Below are 18565 nucleotides of genomic sequence, written 5' to 3' on the forward strand. Positions count from 1 at the left end.
CTGAATGCTACCAGACCTTACTCACTGACAATTGTTAGGGCATTGCTTGACCTCTCTTAGTCTAGTGAGCTGCAGCATCCAGTATGGATTTCTAAAGCTGATGGAAATTCATTAACACCATTGGAATGTCATTAACGCTTACCCAGGATTATATCCCTTTAAGTGTCCAGATATGGCACTCCAAGTCAGTGCTCAAGCAAATTAGAAGCAGCAATTCCAGGAAAGAGGTATTTATTGATGATATAATGCTATAAGTGTCAACAGATGTCATTCCTTATAGTAAGGCATGTGGCTCTAATTTGGCACTTCTTGCCATGAGGAGAAACTTCTTGCTGAGCAGATGTCACTTCTAATCCTATCTTTCATGGGTGCCTGTGCCCTGTTAAAACTGGCATGCCAGTTCAGAAGTAGGCATGGTGCCATTAGAGCAGATGGTCATGAGCACAAGTTGTGTTACAAAACTAGTATTTCTAGAAATGTGGATGCTGGGACTGAAGTACTACTCAGGAACATAAAAATCTTCTTACCCAGAAAAGTTCCCCCCAAAGTAGTTTGATACTGCCATTAATGTGTTAGTGCTACTAGAAAATTAGTATTATCTGTATCTTCTTTCTGGTGGTTCTAACTTTTAGGCAACCACTGGTGATCTCTGGGGTCATTCTGGCAGCTGGGGGCATCGGAACATAGATGTGTTCTTGGCAAAAATGTTGTCAATGCTTGATGTTACTTTCACAGCTCTATAGTGCCTGGGAATTGTTTTTGTGTGGAGGACTACTCTGCTGAGCAACACGGGAGAGAACGGGAGAACTGGCCCTTCGACCTGTATTGATCCATCTCCTCTGTAAGACAGTGTATGACTCTGCCAGACAAATACCTGAAGTAAAACTGTGTTCCTGTTCTACTTCATGTGCTTTTTGCTTAGTATAGAGAGTAGTATTTTTCCTAAAGCACTCATCCTAAGTCAAACTTAGCTTGCATTGAAGACAACACTTCAGTTGCCCTCACTGGAATCAAATACATTATTTCTTAGAAACTCAGTAACAGTTCATTTCAGTAAATCTACTGAACATGGGATTTTAAAAAAAATCTGTTGCTTGGATATAGCTGCTTATTTTCTCTCCCAAAATGGACCTGCTGAGAGGAATGTAAATGTTTAACTGATATGTAATATGTTCTTCTTAACTTGTACCAGCAAGCAGAGTTTCCAAAAGTGCTATGAGTATTTGCCTTCAAGTGTACCTCAGGTGTTAAGAACCAGCCTTTCTTACAACTAACTGATAGGCTTTAGTAATTATACAATAAGATCAGGTTACTCTGAGCTGGTCTGTTTGAAATCTTAATCCACATGTCTGGGAGAAGCTTACAGCAGATATGTTTCTCTCTTCTCAGTTAGAGAAGCAAACCTTTCCCCAGTATGTAGCCCTAGTGCCTCAGATCCTCAGGGTACCACACAAGACACTTTGGCAGAGTATTCATGATGTGGGGTGTTTTTTGTCACTGTGATCAGAATCATACACTGAAGGAGGAAAGTTTTCAGGGAAGATTTGGTCATCAATGACCCTTGACATTTCAGCTTCAGATAGCACCAAGAGATGATCATTTCAGAAGGTGGAGATGCAGTGATGTCTCAGGCCCATCTTAAAATGTCTGCATAGTCCAAGTATCTTTGGCAAGATTCCAATAACCTTATGTTATCCTTTCTTACAAACATTATGATCCATCAGCAAAATCCTATGTTGTTGCCACTCTATACCCTATGTCTTCACTCTATACCCCGTGGAACTTTAACTAGCCAGCTATACAAACGAGCTCAGCTAGCCAAGAAGCTATCCAGTGGTAGGCAAAACTACCAGCAACATATGGTGAAATTTTATTACCTAATGAAATGCTCACCTTGACTGATAGAGATGTAACATTTCACAAGAGCCCAAATAAAATGTGGTATGTGATTCAAAAGAGTGGCATAGTCAGCAAATTGTCTGCAACTCCCACTAACGCATATAGAAATTTTACTTTGTGGTGAAATTTTCACCTTGCCCAATGAGGTTTGTAACACTTCAGTAGTGAGCAGCATGTAACTCCACTCAAGTAAGAAATCCACTTAGCTGGATCCTAAAATATGCATTGCAATTGGTCAGGTGAAATGAATAAGTTAGTATTGATATAAGGAGGTGTATCAGCAGAAGGCTGTATTTCTACTATCTATTATGTATGAAGGACACTGAAGATGGTCTGTGCCACAAAAAATTAATTTAGGTTTCTAAAACTCTGAGTCATCAAAACCAGTAAAATATGTAAAGGAAGGAGCTTCTGTTTAACTTGACAGAGGCAAAACATCTCCACTTCCCTTAAATTCACTTTGTTGCAGGTGAGGCTAAGATGAATGACCTCCTTTGCCACTGCACAGGAGCACACACAGCCCAGCTAAGCCCAGGCTCCTGATGCCTTGTCCTGTTCTTCACACGGTGGGTATGGTTCGGGCTGCTCTATCTCTCAAGAAAAGCTGCTATAGTTAGCCTGTGGTGTGTCAGGATGAGCCAGCTTACACCATTTAGCCAGGTTTTACATAGCAGCATAGATGCAGCCTGATAGACCAAGCCTCAACTAGCGGCCATGTCTGCAAGGGCATCCTGACATGAGTAGGGTCGCCAGTGCTGCCCTGGCAGTGCAACTGCCAGTTGATTTAGGGAAGCATAGTCTGAAGAGGTGATGCTTCCCTCCACCCTGCCAGAAACACCACCTCTGTGCTTTGCTTGCCTGGATCATCTGGAAGTGCAGGATCCAGCCTCTGGTTGCAGAGGCAGTCACGTGCAGCTGGAGGTGAAGGAGGAGCCTGCCCATGCATCTGCACAAACGTGCTTTTGCATCTCTTCTGGTGATGGTCGTTTTTGTAGGGTTCCACCCTTCAGGTGTCCCAACAGCTATCTGCATGGCCAGATCTGAGAGGCCAAAACCATCTGACAGCAGGTGTTATAGGAGAAAGGTGTTTGGCTTTAGGACTGGAGTGCATGGGGAGAAGGATGGACATGCAGCAATCTCTTACAGATGTAAGTGCTAGTGTACAAAAGCCATGACTGTTTGGGAAAATCAGCTTTTATAAAGGGATGTGGGCATGCACAAACCTCCTCTAAAATAAATGTTACAGAAGATTATTGCTCAAACACCTTTGAGCCAAAAAAAAAAAAAAAATGCAATAGGAAAAAATACTTCGAGGTAAATAAGCTAGGTTTAAGCATTGTGTGAACATTAATTCTTAAGCATCTTCTTGTTCTGTATGGAAAAGATACCTGTCATCAGCTTGACCCTGATCTGTTGCACATCCATCCTGTTATATCAGGAAATACCAGGCACTGGCTCTCAGCAAAGACAAAAACCCAAATTAGTCAGCTAGTAACCTCATCTACTATCATAACATTGTAACGGCATTGTAACCCCTGGGGACTAATGATCACACTGAAAGGCTTGGTCAATAGCGTGGTTTCAGCTTGAGCTACAGAGCTGTACATTCAGTTCTGTCTTGATAATTACACTGTGAAACATTATATTGAATTATACAGTGTTGGACTTTGAACAGTAACCCTTAAAATAGTGAAATAAAAAAGCTGACAGGCTGTATATCTTGTGATGAATCTCTAAAAATTACTTAGAAGTGAAAATCAGTAGTAAAGAGCAGACATTAATTGAAGGATGGGCAGATGTTCCAATTTAGTGAAAAGTGTGTCTTGCGGGTTTTTGTTTTAAATACTGTCTGATTATTCACGGTAGTTTAGGTGTTTTCCTTATCAGATCATTATCCATGACAGAGATTTTAAGTTTCCTTTTGTACTTGTATTTGTGCTTGAAAAATGGGGCACAGAAGTGCAGCCTAGTAAAACTAGAAGAATAATACATGCCAATGTTTTGCAGGTGAAAAAAAGTTATTCCAGCCTCATTCATTATCAGGTTTTCCTGCTTGCTCTCTCTGTCTGTCTTTGCTATTCCCTCACTGTGTGAGTTTGGAAAGCATCTCAACTCCTTCATTATTTGCAAAGCTTATTGAGTTCTGTGACTAGAAAGTGCTTTAGAAATGTTAAGTGGGATCGCTGCTGCAACAACTAGACATACCTTCATGTCATTGAACTTGGTGTCAAGTAGTGTCTAAGGATCTTTAAAATGGAAAGGGCTTGCTCTTACCCTTGCGTGGATGTTTTTGCTTCAGTGAACATTCACGATGCCAGCACATTCCCAGTGTCTTGGGTGTAATTACAGCTGCGGCAGGCAGCTAACAGCTCCAAGCCCACTGCCAGCGCAGCAAATGCTTGACCTGCTATGAAGAGCTGGAAATTAGCTCCGTTTTGATAAGCTTCACATAGCAGCCCACAAGACAGGGAGCTCAGAAGCAGCTGCACTCATGCTTTAATATCTTTTGGTGTCTGATTCTCAGCAAAACTGAGAACTGTAGTTGTTGTCAGACAAGCTATTTTTCTAGAAAGCATGCAAGTTCTCCAGCAGATTTTATTGCCCTTGAGTGCAGGCAGGGAAATCTGCAGCTGTGGGGCTCCAGAACACAGCCCTTCCTATCGCTGCCTCCTCTCAGATCAAGACGTGCCATACAACATGGCTTAATTAATTTCTCCTCGAATGCAGAATTCCCTCCACACATGCTCCTGCTAGTTTTACCATCATATGTAATTTCATACCATATTTCCATCCTTGCTAATAAATCTTGTAAACAATTCCAGAATAGGAACAAATGCAAGAGACAGAAACTTCTAGTGACACATTCAAGAGAGCCTTCCCTTTCCGGGTGCAAGGAGCCCCTGAAGTGAGCTGCTGCAGGGCAGACCCAGATGGTGAAGAGGATAGTGGCAGATATGGAGGGAGGGTGGCTCAAGCCATCTGGGAGCCAGTGGGATTTTGGTCATGGTTCTCTTTGAACACACAGCCTAAAATACATTGCCGGCCCTGACTTCTGCATGTTTTTACTGGCATAACAGTGTAGAGGATGAGTGGGTGCAGCTGGAACTCTCCAAAGTGGTTGCAAGTTTTCAAACACCTCTTCTTCTTCCCTGTAGTTTTTTCACAAGCATAAGAGTAGGATTCCTTGGGGCTCTTGGTGAAGATGACAAAAATGAGGCTGAAGGCCTTTAGCTCCAGCGGATTGTTGATAGTCTGTTAAATACTCTTCTGCAAAGTCAGCAGTGCTGCTCCTCATAGAGCACAGTCTGCAAAAATACAGGGTGTTTTATGTAGGAGCACCCAAATGACTTGCCAGGTGCTTCAAAGGCAAGCAAGGAGTCTCCCCTGGTTTAAATAGAATGCAAAAATAGAAGAGTAGAAGGGAAGAGGTACAATGTAACAGAGGATGTGATCACCTGGACACTGTTCATGCACTGCACATCTGGTGTTTCTATAGGGGCTTTTACTGAAAAATAAGAACTGGTATTCTGGGAGGGCAGATGCTACTGGCTCACCTGCTGTAGATAATAGTGGAAGGCATTACCTCATGATGGGCTGACAAGTACCACCTGATGAATAATCTTTATCATTTTCCTTCAAGAAGTGAATTCCTCCAAGTAAATGAAAACCTTTATTTCCCCTCATAGATCATGAGGAATTTCCTGGATCTTTAATTTCTTCTTTGAATGCTACTTGAAAAGTGGAATCCAGCACCATTTGTAGCAAAGTGGAGCTCACCTTGCCCTGCTCCTGGGGAACTAGATGCTGCCCTAGTGATATCCATGGAAGCAGCAAACAGTTGCATTTTAGGGCATGTATGTGTTGTTGTATGCCACTGTCCTTTCCTGAACTTAATCTCTGAGTGAAGAGCAAAGTGGGAGATACTGCCTCTTATGTTACATATTGACTTTATCTCAGCAAATCCTGGATATATTGATACTGCTATTGTGGCAAGTTGACCTTGGATGGCTGCCAGACACCCACCCAGCTGCTCACTCACTACCTCTCCTCAACAGGACAGGGAAGAAAATACAATTAAAAATATCATGGATAATGACAAGGATATCACTTACCAATTGCTGTCACAGGCAAAACGGACTCACCTTGGGGAAAACTATTGAATATATTTCCAATTAAAATAGAGTTGAATGGTGACAAAGAAAGACAAAAAAATCTAAAACAGCTTCTTCCCCCACCCATTTTTCCCAGGCTCAACTTCACTTTTTCCTTCCCAACTCCTCTACCTCCTCCATCCTACCTCCCCATCAAGCAGTGCAGGGGGGATAGGGAATAGGAATTGTGGTCAGTCCATAATAGTTCCTCTCTGCAACTTCTTCCTTCTCACACTTTTCCCTGCTCCAGCATGGGTCTTTATCATGGGCTGCAGTCCCTCAGGATAAACCTGCTCCTGCGAGGCTCCTCTCCAGGGGCCACAGCTTCTGCCAGGATCCAGCTCCTGTGAGGGCTCTCCACAGGCTGCAGCTTCCTTCAGAGCATGCCTGTTTGCTCCAGCGTGGGGTCCTCCACGGGCTGCCGTGTGGATATCTGCTCCACAGTGGTCCTCTCCACAAGCTGCAGGGAAATACCTGCTTCACCATGGTCTTCTCCAGGAGCTGTGAGCAACACCTCCTTCCCCTACTTCTTCTCTGACCCTGGTGCTCACAGGCCTGTTTCTCACACTTTTTCCCCCATTCCTCACTGCAGGCAGTGTTTTGCCCTTTCCTAAATACATTTTCCCAGAGGTGCCTCTAGCATGGCCAACAGGCCAGGCTGTGCCCTGTGGTGGGTCCGTTGGAGCCAGCTGGAGCAAGGTGGAGCTGGTTGTGTCTGGTACAGGGCAGCCCCATCCCCTCCTGACAGAGGACACCCCTGCAGCCTCCAACCCCTTGCCACACACACCCAGTAATGCAATGCAGCTTGTCTTCCTGAGTCTATTTCTTATTAAAAGGTCAAAAGCTGAATTGCTTTTTTCTTTTGCTTTTTTTTCTCCTGAAGGGGTTTGTCCAGCCACAGCACGAGGTGCAGAGCCAGCTCTCTCCCGGCACCACACATTTCTGATTCAGGCGACCTGACGAGGCCGTGTTTGTCAGCTTTCCCACCCACTCATTTCTGTAATTAGCAGACTTCTTAAGATGTGTCTTAGACATTAAAACTGTTTGTAGCTGCTGGCACTTCATTTTCAATACCTAGAAAAGCTTTTTAACTTTTTTTTTTAGTAACTCCCCTGGACACCTCATACTTTGATACAGGAATTGTTTTCATTTGGCCAGATTTGTGAGTTGAAACATTCTCCATATAATACATTCCACAATAGAGAATAAAGGATTTATGTTGAAGAGCACTTGAACAGCATTTCTCTGAAAATATTAGGAATAATTTCCTCATCAGGGTTAGTGTTTCTACAACTGAAACTTTTAAACTAAAAAAATTTTAAAATTTTCTACAAGCGGTGCTACCCAAACCGTGTGAGAACATATCTGAGACAACTTCAGGGATAACTTCAGAAGTATGATGCAAGCAGGTTGAAATGGACACACAAGCTGTAACATCCCCTGGCACCTGGTAGAGATGTCCTCGTGAACAGCTGCAGGGGAGACTGGGCCAGGCTCGGTCAGATTTTCTGCTGATGTGACTTTACTGAAGTCAGCAACGTTCTGTCAGCAGATAATTCTGCACATAATCTTAAATGTTTGTTACAGAGGTGAAAAATCCATGTAGTCTGGTTATAAAACAATGACCTGATGTGCTGAGGGGTTGTTGTGTGCACAGCACTGTAAAGGTGACAAATGCTTCAGGTTTTTCTGTTCCTGTGTAAAGTACAGTATACTGTTTTGTTTGAATTTTTTATGTGGCTTATTGTTTGAACAAAGGTCAAATGTTTGTAGAAGTCCATGTGTACTGCAGATACGCACTTTAAATTAAGATTTATATGCAATCAGCATGAAAGAATGGCAAAACTTAAAGCTGTTTGTCAGATCCAAAAGGTATATTCTTTTATCAGAAGAAAGGATTTTATTTTCCAACCTGCACTTTTTTCCTAGTGTATTTTCAGTAAGAAAAGCAAAAAAAAAAAAAAATGTCTCCTTTACTTCTGCACATTTAAGCAACCTAAATCTTAAAAATACTGGAGACTTGAATGTGCCAATTATTAAAATAATGTTATCATTTTCCTGCAGACAGTACCTAAACAGTATTGTATTGTAACTTTTTAAAATAATGGAAAGAAAAATTATAGCCCTTTTCTGAAATTGTATGTATTTCTTGACACTATCTCCACTCATTTTTTCAAAGAAAATGTTCATCCTTCTGCAAACACTGAAGTCTACATGTTCTGTAATGTTTTGCTCCTCTTAGGCTTTATACTCAGTAGATAAAAAAGACACTCCAACTTTGCCTTTTTCAAATATTAAGAAAAGGTTGATTTCCTTATATCTACAAGGAGCCTAGGATGTCAGTATTCTCTAGATGGCAAATGCAGGAAGAGACCAAACCCATTAGAGGTTTTGAAAGAAGTCAATATAAACTGGAAAACTTGGCAGACTGAGATTCATTATGAGAATATGATTGAAGTGGGTGTGAGAATTAAGGCAGAAAATTTTTTGTTGTTTTTCATCTTATTATTCAAATGTCTGAGTGTGGTCTGAGGGATTGTTTGTGGGAAATCCCTCCTGGGTGAGTGAATTTGGTGCCTTCCACCACTGATCCCTACTATTCCCCTTTACTCTGACAACCATCAATTCCCAAGTGTTAAGGTGAATGTGTAGGGTAGCTCCTATAGCAGCCACAAAATCAAAAATGACTCATCCACCCAAATATTTAGAAATTCCTTGGTTTCTTTATGAGCCTTGCAGCCAGATACCTTTATGGAGCTAGACCAAAAGCAGGTGTTAAGCTCCTGTTGGAGTCAGATTCTAACAGCTGCCAAGAGTTAACAGTTAAGTAAGTTGTTGGGAACTCTTTATTTCTACATAACTATTTGTACTGGAGAAAGACCATGTCACTTAGCCCAAGTTGCAATGAGAATATGTCTTTGTAGATTATAATTGCTGATAAAAGCTCAGTCTGTATGCCACAGTCCACATACATTTTTTATGAACTTATAATTAGAGCAAATTTGGTGTCCTGCAGGTTCCAGCTTTGGAAATGAAGAACAAACTACTCCTAAAGCATCTGCACCTTCTAAAGATGTCCCAAAGGGCAGCAGCAAGGGCACGACGCAGATATCGAGCAGCACAGCGACTCCGCGCAGGAGCTTACTTCCAGCACCAAAAACTGCTACAGCACCTGCTGGTAAGTGCTCCAAATCTGAACCACCTGCATTAGGCCAAAAAATGCAGAAACCTTATTTTACTACTTACTCAACTAATTTTCATTCCATCCTTGGGCCCACTGCCAGTGTGCTGATTTGAACTCTATTTGCTGTAGTCCCTTTGAAACACAGTCAACAACACAGCTATAATCTCATTTTGTGAACTGTCTGGAGTTGAAGGCATTTAGTGTTGCTAACTACATATGCCAGAGATTTAGTATATATGTTATTGGTTCTCATCAAACAGCTTTTTGAAACCATTGCATTGCTTTAGAGTCCAAAGCATTTCACTGATCAGATAATTGTGATGGTGCAGGGTCTGGAGCACAGGTCTTACGAGGAGCGGCTGAGGGAACTGGGGGTGTTTAGTCTGTAGAAGAGGAGGCTGAGGGGGGAGACCTCATCGCCCTCTACAGCTCCCTGAAAGGAGGGTGCAGAGAGCTGGGGATGAGTCTCTTTAACCAAGTAACAAGCAATAAGACAAGAAGGAATGGGCTCAAGTTGCACCCAGGAAGGTTTAGACTAGATATTAGGAAGCATTTCTTTCCAGAAGGGGTTGTTAGGTGTTGGAATGGGCTGCCCAGGGAGGTGGTGGAGTCCCCATCCCTGGAGGCGTTTAAGAGTCGCGTCGACATAGCACTGAGGGATCTGGTGTAGTTGGGAACTGTCAGTGTTAGGTCAATGCTTGGACTGGATGATCTTCAAGGTCTTTTCCAACCTAGACAATTCTGTGATTCTGTAATTCATTGCTCGGTATGCTTGCAAGGATGAGAATATTGCCCTCTAAGTTTAAGCAATTTGTGACTTTTCACTCAGAGAGGGAGAAGGAGGCAAGTAAATAGAGAAAAAAACCCTAGTCTTGTTTCCAAATTGTTTCCTTACCTAAGCCCTCCTTCATCTTGATCCACCTATGTCTCAAATCAGCCAGCAATAATTTGTAGTGTCTCACACAGGAAAGTTTACAGTTTTCTGTCAAATGTGTTTTTTGTTCAAAAACATGTGTATCTCTCCCTCATCTCCTGCTCACACTTGTTTCATGATGCCCCTTCTCTAGCCTGGCATTTGGACACAGTGTATGAACTCCAGGTGCCCCTTGGCAAGGATGTAGGGGTGTATCTTCTTGGGTAGAACTCACCACTTTTGCAAAAGTAAGGACCAGTTCATGCTGCCTGCCCTTGAGGGCTGCTAACGCTGACCTATCTGCCTGCCCACTCAGTGGGAAGAGATGAGGGTACCTGCAACAGTAAACATCTATTACACACTCAGTGCTGGCAATATAGAGACTCAATTTTGGGTGTAATGTATGAGGTAGTGCTGTTCATTGTGACTTGCAGCAGGGTCAGTGTGATTACTGGTCATAATTATAAAATAAGTTTAAAAGCATGGCTGTAGAAACCCCCTTCCCTGGTCACAGATGACATCTCCTCACCCCAGGAGGTTTCAAGCACTTTCCTACCCACTAATGGACAATGTTCCCCTACCCTGTTCCAGCTCCTGTTTGACCCATTTCCTTTCTGTCTAATGTGGCCCCAGGATTTACCTTTCTGCACTGCCGTGGCCCCTGAACATCCATTGGCCAAGATTTCAGAGTCCCCTGAGGAGCCTGATGAAAGACACAGAAGTTCCTCAGGGCCCAAGAGATACTGCTCTAACCATAGCAAGCTCTTGCACACCACAGTCTCTGTGTCCCCGTGTCATTCCTGCTTCCTCATGCCCCCAGGAGATCCTCCAAGCCCCTCAAGGGAAAGGAACATTAGTGATCATTTAAAACAACAGCCGTTTTAAAAATCATTATTGGAGGAACCTACTGGTGAGAAAACTGTGCCTAAACTGGTCATTGAGCTCTTGTATGTGGCTACCAAGGTCAATATTTCATTTTCTAATGTGGAGGGGAAGAAGTAATGTGGTTTCAACATTTATATTCCTGGAAAGCTCCTCATAGATCACTAAGACAATGGGGTGCAGGAGGTGTAAAATAGAATTGTAGTGGGTGAAATATACTCCTCTGTGTTTATATGACAGTAGTGAAATATTAATTTATTTGACCTAAACAGTACCTGGATTTGTCCCACAGATGATCTGACAAAAAGTTACTCTCTAAAGCCAGCACATTTTTCAGAGAGCTTTTCTATTGTTACTAGTAAGCTGGAACCTTGGAGCTGCAAGAACCTGCATGTGTCTGAATCTTTCTTTACTCCTGCAGTTTTCATGGCTCTACAAGTTTTCTCATTGAAACAACCCCTAGATCCACTGCAATGAATTTTTCCTTACTTTCCCACCACCTTATTGTTTTCCCATTTCTATTGTCCCCCCTCTCCTCCTTTAGGTTTGATTTTTAATTTTTAAATACTTTTCTACTTCTGTCCCTAAAATATTGTAGCTTCATATCTGCCTGTTTAGAGAGAACATTAGGCAGAAAGACAAATCAGACCTTTTCCACTCAGCGTTTTCCTTTTAGAGAGACAGTTTGGATAGGCCAGTTCATGGTCTTGAGTAAAGGGTTATATTTGTCTGTACAGAATAGTAAGGATTAAAGAAAGGGAGATCTTGAATAAGAGTATAGAAATTCCATCAAGTTCAGTTAAATCTAACAATTCAGATTCAAAAATGAAGAATTTTAAGTAAGTTACCAGCCTTATCCAGCCTGGCTCTTAGTCAACAGAGTGTTTAATCTCTGGATAAATCCCGCTGGGTTTGATAACACACACTGCAAATGAAGCTGGGAAGGAAAAGAGGCTACAGCGGTCTTTGATTAGTATCAGATTTGCCCATAGACATCTCCAGCAAAAGCCTTTCTTTTCCAGCTAGTGGCACGGGCATGATAAATTTTAAAGGGCTATTTCAAGTCTCTGTAGAGGAACTCTTCTGGCCTCTGGGCTTCTTTGGTCACAGGCAAGAAACCTGGGTCTTCTACTACTTGTGCAGTCTCACACGAGTGAGTGCTTACCAGGGAGGTTTCAGTACTGAGGCACTGCAATGAGATGGAACCGTGGTGTTTGATGTGCAATCATGCTAATGTGGACATGCAAAATCTAGCATAGGCAGGACTAACCATTCAGTAGTGGTTCAGGCTGTCACCTCTGAGTTCACACAGGTTCCAAATCTCAGACCCACACAGGAGAGCAGAAATTACAACTTAGTACAAAACAATATTGATCAAGCAGTAGGTTTCTAGAGTGTTTGTCATCACATCAGGGCATAAGCACTGACAGGGAAAAGAATTACTGAGACTGGCAGAAAACTAAAATTGACCTTTAATTTGGGATTTTAATCTATGAAATTATTTAATCCATGAAATTGCTAGGGATTTTTTGCTGGATTTTTCTACCTCTGGAGAAAAAGCTGAAAATTAAAAGGCCATACAGAATTTGGATCATTATGAGTTCTGCTTCAATTTTCTTCCTTCCCAATAACCTTCATCTGCTCAGTGTCCTGAGGCTGTCAGTACATGTTTTCTGTGTCATCACTTAGTCTTGGTGTAGTTTCCTTCAGAGCATTTGTTATTGTCTTTGTATGATCCTCCAGTAACCATGCCAGCTTCCATGGGTGCACGCAAAAGGAAACTCTTTGGCCATGCTTCAAGTTGGCCAGAAGTGATCTTGTGGGTCTTAACATCATGTTGTGTCTGAGTTAGTAGGCCCCTCAGAGACAAAGCAGTATAGCTTCTGAACTGGATTCACTTCTCTCCAGGCTCGGGAGGGTAGAGTGTGTTGTTCAGTCCTTGTGTCTGGGGGTGCATGGGTCCATATAGGTGTGCCCTGTGCAGGAAGTGCAGTGTTCAGGCTTGCACTGGAGAGCAGTCAGTTTTGTTCATCCCATTTCAAGGCCATTAGTTTGATTCTGCTCATGTTTCCTAAGCTGGGAATCTGTCAGTGTGAAGAACAGGAAGGAGGTCAATCCAGCAGCCCACCATGGCCTTTCCATGCCAGGGATGTGATCGCAATTGCCCACATGATTGCTTATGCAAGCCACAGTAGCAGAGAGCCAGGAAGGATGCTGACAGAATGTGTTAGATCAGTTGAAACTGGAAAAGAGTTGAAATTATTCTCTCCCACTCTGGGTGTCAGGGGCTCCAGGTCACCTGCCCAGCCTCCTGCCAGAAAGGCACCTCTGTTTCTACCAGCAAAGACTGGATGCAGCAGTATGTGGAGCCCATTTCCACCACCTCACTGAATTTACAGTCCACTCTTGATAGGGAGACTCTGTCACGTGAGGTAAATCTTCCCTGGTTTATTATGGGAGGAAACTAAACATGTAAAGTAGGGGTACCTGGCTGTGTTACGCAAACAGACACGGATTCTGAACAGGAACAGCTGGCAAATTTAGAAACTTGCTGTAATTGTATGCAACAGACAGAAACAAAAAAAAACAATGTTAGTCCAATGCTTTAGTTTAATTTTTATATGACTCAAGGTAGCAGCAGATGTATCAGTTGTCAAGTAATGAATTTTTAAATTAAAATGGTGTCATGGTTCCTAACAATGATAGGTATCTGATGAAAGCGAAGGCTGAAATAAATCAAAGCAATGATAAAGACAAGGGTTTTATAGTAAGTCTAATCCTGCCTCTCTTGCAATAATATATGAACTCTGTCTATAGATCCCAATGTGATAGGGAGCCCTACAGAATCTAAAATCTGTTTAAGTGTCCTTTGGGCAGTTTTGCACATCTTTTAAATGATAAAGCACAAAACCATTTTCTAAAAATTGAACTCTATTAAATTGGAAGGAAGACACAGATCAAATGAATCAAGTGGAGAAAGGGCAGTGAAGTGTTCATATTGCTTTGGGCTTTCTCATCGCAGGCAAAGGAAGGGATCTAACAAAAGCCCTTTACAGTTGTCAGATACCATATTTTAAATACGGCAGAGAAAGTGCACAGGTGTGCTGAAAAGGCCAGTCTCCAAAAGGATGTCCTGCAGCAGATAGAGGATGTAAATGTTGAAAGTCTGCACATTCAGACACTGTAAAAGGACTGCTTGTAGTGCCATTGCAAAGTGGAATGAAAAGTCACAGGCTACCAGTCTATGCTGGGCAAGTCTGTCATTGTTGCTGGACATCACAAGGCAGGAGACTGACAACAGTACGGGAGCAGACAGGTAAAATTAGTGTTTCAAAAATGTTTGAAGATATACTAAAAGTTAACCCACACCCTCCCCACACCTGTGTCACTGATACTGCCATGTCATAAAGATGATGAATGTCATGCTTGGGGTGGCAGCCAGCCTCATTGCTGCAACAGCAACACTGAAGAAACCTTCACCAGTGCTCTAAGTTGAAGGGATGAAATGTCTTGAAAACAGTGGAATGAATAAACTTCTAATATTTTCCTGAAGTATTACATAATGGCAATTACATGCACAGACAATCCGAAGAACAGAAGAGCATCCATGAGGTAGGAAGATAGAACAGTAGAAAAGACAAATGACTTAAGATGTTCTTGAACTTAACTACAAATTATCTTATATCCAGTGACCATTTTGGATGCCTTGTACTGAAGGTAGTGTTTGTTCTCAAAGGGAAAGCAGTTACAAGAGATCCAGATGCAAGTTTTGAGGAGGGGTGTAGAGCACAACCTTCCCAGTACATGTGCTTTAATTTATATGCTGGATTAAGGAGTATTTAAGGGAAGACTCAGAGTAGCAACAATACATTTCAGAAAGTCTTAGCTGGACATGGATTCATCCTTATCATGTTTCATCATGTTCCTGGTTAGCACTATCAACATTTTTTTAACAAATGTATAAGATATCCACCCCCAGGTTGCCAGGGTAGCCTTGGAAGATAAAAGAAAAGGTGGCTTACCTGACAGTCCCTTCCTGGGAAGGACAGCCTCGGCCTTGTGAGCCTGCTTGTTGCTTACCCCTTATTTGCAGCTGGATCATGAGGACATCTGCAAAGGGATGACTGGTAGGGCACATGCTTATCCTCCATCTCAGCCCAGTTTCTCCATAGCTGAACTGGCAGCAGCCCAGCCCCACTGTGGAGTCATACTTGGAAAGAACTAAACACCACAATCTCCTGTTCCTTTTTTTACCCCATGGCAGGAGACAAGACACTGCACAGAGGCTGTGTCCAAGGAGACAGGGATGGTCTCTGCCATGGATGAAAGTTTTTAGCTGGGAGTGAGACATGTATCTTAGTATCGTATACCCCTCCTTGTGGATGGGGGGAAGTCCCTGTGTCCATCAGAAAGAACTTACAACACAAACCAACACCATCTTGAAAGCGAGCCATATTTTCCCATCAGAAAAAGTGAATCAATAACATGACCTTAGGGGTGAATTTTGCATTTGAGCAAGAAGTCACCAGCTTCATTCAAAGTCAGAATGCCAGGCTGTCCCATGAGCAGCATTACTGAAGTCAGACATATAGTAAAGCTTTTGAAAAGTGGGGAAACCACAATGATTCCTTCTATATGTTCTGTGTATTTGGAGAATGATATGTGGATACTCGAGGTATAATACTGCTAGGAATCACCCAGCAGTAACTGCTATAGGGATTGATGTTGCATATGTGTTTATAAACACATACTGCATCTGCCCAGACTCCTGTGCAGGACATTGTGATTACTAAACAAAAGTGCTTAGAAAACTCCACGGTTACAGCTAAAGTGCACAGATACTATATGTATTGTATACAACATATTTATGAAAGTGAAAGGGCGAGAAAGTATTTCAGAAAGAGGATGGCAGTCATTTCAATATAAACATTTGCAATTGTTTATATTTAATATATTAACAGTATATTTGTGCAATATCAAGCAATGTAAGAATTACACTTATATTTCAGAGATATACATCAATTTAAGTATGTATGAATAGTAAATTAATTCACGAAAGAGCATATCTACCTATATTAATGAGTTGAAAATAACCAACAAAAATCACATGAAAGATTTCATGTGTTAGATGTTACCTGAGAAGACCACCTGTACTATAAATTCCCATTTTAAAAATAAATAAATAAATACAACTGCTCAAAAGAGATTATACTCTTGATATTTCACTAAAAGTGCTTGTCAAATAAATTGAACTACAGGGAATAAAATATATTTAATTAATGAAAATGGACTCCTATGGCTGCTGCTGTGCAGTGATTCAGATGATCAAAAAAAATTCTGGCATGGGACAAATAGCGGTGGAAGATCATTGTCATGCAAATTGTTTTGAGGACATGAACCGATTGCCTTTCGACTAGTCTATGACAAGAGTGCACTTAATTAGCTCTCAGTGTGTAGCACAAACCTTTTTTGTGTGTTATTAGATCCCTTTCATATTTACATGCCTGTCAACATATAAAAAAATTTTAAAAAGCATCCTTGACTAGAAAAACGTGAGACAAGTCCTTTAATTTCACTTAAACATATTACCTGATTAATATTTACCATTTCTATTATTGTTTCATATTTATTTAAAGATTAAAGCAGCTCTCCACTTTGCAGCTAAGATCCACCTCTGTAAAGACATATAAATTTCCTCTTTCCACAGATGTTGATAAAAATATATAATCTTTGAGGCGCACATTTTTGTTTTAAATTTCTGTTTTTCTGTTAATTCTGTTTTTCTTTTTAAATTTCTGATTTTTCTGTTTTAAATTTCTCTGAAAACATGGGAGTATCTACAAAAGGCAATGTTCAGAGACAGCAGATTAACTTTCCACCCTCACAGGGGAGTTCTTTTAAAAACCCCTTAGATTAATGTTCAGCATGGGACAACTCAGATCCTAAATCAAACCAGGCTCTGATTCTGTCATAATTTGGACAAAACCTTTCAGTTTGACATGGTGCAATTAGTGGTGTTACCTGGTGGGCCCTTCAGGGTGCATAAAAAACCCGTCAGCATAACACACCACAGCAGTTAGCAAGAGGATTGTGTCTGTGCTGTGCTGTGGAAAGGGGATTCAGACAGTCAATTTAGCATTTCCTGAGCAGGTGCTGACCGTTCTGAAGAGTCACAAAGTACAGCAGCATGCAGGCATACCTGCTTAGATACAAAAGCAGTATAGTGCCTTCACCCAGCACTGCGATCCATTGATGATATTTAAATTAACTTAGACCTAGGTTGTTCCCTGGCCAGGAGTGTTGGTTTCATCTGCTTCAGGCTTCCCATTCTGGAAGGGGCTTGCACAGATCAAGCCTGGGAGTGACATATACTCTGCATAAAATTATGCTGGCAGCAACTCAACAGCATGAGTGTGGCCTGAAACCTCTTCCTGCAATTCCCTTCTCATATCCAGGTTCTTCTGTGATTGTCTAGGAAAAAGTCCTAGGGTATCTCAGATTGCTGCAGACCTTGGATGTACAGACAACGAGGTGGGTGGAAAAATGGCCAGACCATCAGGCTCAGGGTATTGTGATTCAGAGGTACAAAGTCCAGCTGGTAGACTTTGGCATCCATTAGGGATTGATACTGATCAAATTCTGCTTACTGTCTTCATTAAAAACCTGAAAAGTGGGATAGAGCACTCCTGCAGCAAGGTCTCAGATGACTGCAAAGCAGGGGGAATTGGTCAACATGCTGGAGGCCAATATGGCTGCAGTTCATCACCAGGATGGACAAATGGACCTGCAGGAACCTGATGAAGTTCAAAAAGGCAAATACAAAGTCTTGCCCCTTGGGGGAATAAGACTACGCAACAGGAGAGGCTGGAGCCATCTGGCTGGGAAATAGCTCTGCTGAAAGGCCCTTTGTGGGAGTCCTGCTAGACAGCAAGTTGAACCTGAGCCTACAATGTGTCCTTGCAGCAAGAAAGACTAGCTGTATACAAGGGTACATTAGCAAGAGTATGGCCTGCAGCATCAGTGGTCCTACCCCTTTATTCAGTGCTTGTGTGGCCACTGTGGAGAATCTCAGGACAAGAACAGTGTGACATATTGGAATAAGAGCAGCAGAGAGCCACCAAGATGGTCAAGGGACTGGGATGTGCAACAGGACAGGTCAGGAGGAGAGGCTGGGAGAGCTGGAGTTGTTCAGAGAAAGCAAAGGGAGATCTTATCGCACTCTTCAGTTATCTAATGGGAAGATACAGAGAGAACAAAGCCATACACTTCTCAGAGGTGCACAGTGACAGGGAAAGAGACACTAACCACAAGTTGGAACACAAGAAATTCTCATTGTTTGACCACATGTGAAGATAGTCAAACATCAGAGCAGATTGTCTAGAGAGGTGATGAATCCTCCATCATTAGAGATACCTATAACTTACTTGGACAAAGCCCTGTGCAACCTGCTCTAGTGCAACCCACTCTGAGCAGGAGGCTGGACCAGAGGACTTCAGAGGTCCTTCTGATAAAGCTAATTGTGCAGTTCTGTGTGCT

At 42.1% G+C, this 18565-nt stretch overlaps 1 protein-coding gene across 5 annotated transcripts in view; it reads left to right on the plus strand.

The window, feature by feature from the left end:
• The window catches only part of MTUS2 (microtubule associated scaffold protein 2), a 307627-nt gene that overhangs the window by 216439 nt on the left and 72623 nt on the right, over positions 1-18565 (plus strand). For all 5 annotated transcript variants that reach the window (XM_026860631.1, XM_026860647.1, XM_026860638.1 and 2 more), the window contains one exon: positions 9067-9228. In XM_026860631.1, the coding sequence (XP_026716432.1) occupies positions 9067-9228 (162 nt within the window). The remainder of the gene's footprint in view (positions 1-9066; positions 9229-18565) is intronic.

The sequence above is a fragment of the Athene cunicularia genome, assembly GCF_003259725.1.
Source record: "Athene cunicularia isolate RWA chromosome 1 unlocalized genomic scaffold, athCun1 chr1_part1, whole genome shotgun sequence".
Taxonomy (NCBI): domain Eukaryota; kingdom Metazoa; phylum Chordata; class Aves; order Strigiformes; family Strigidae; genus Athene; species Athene cunicularia.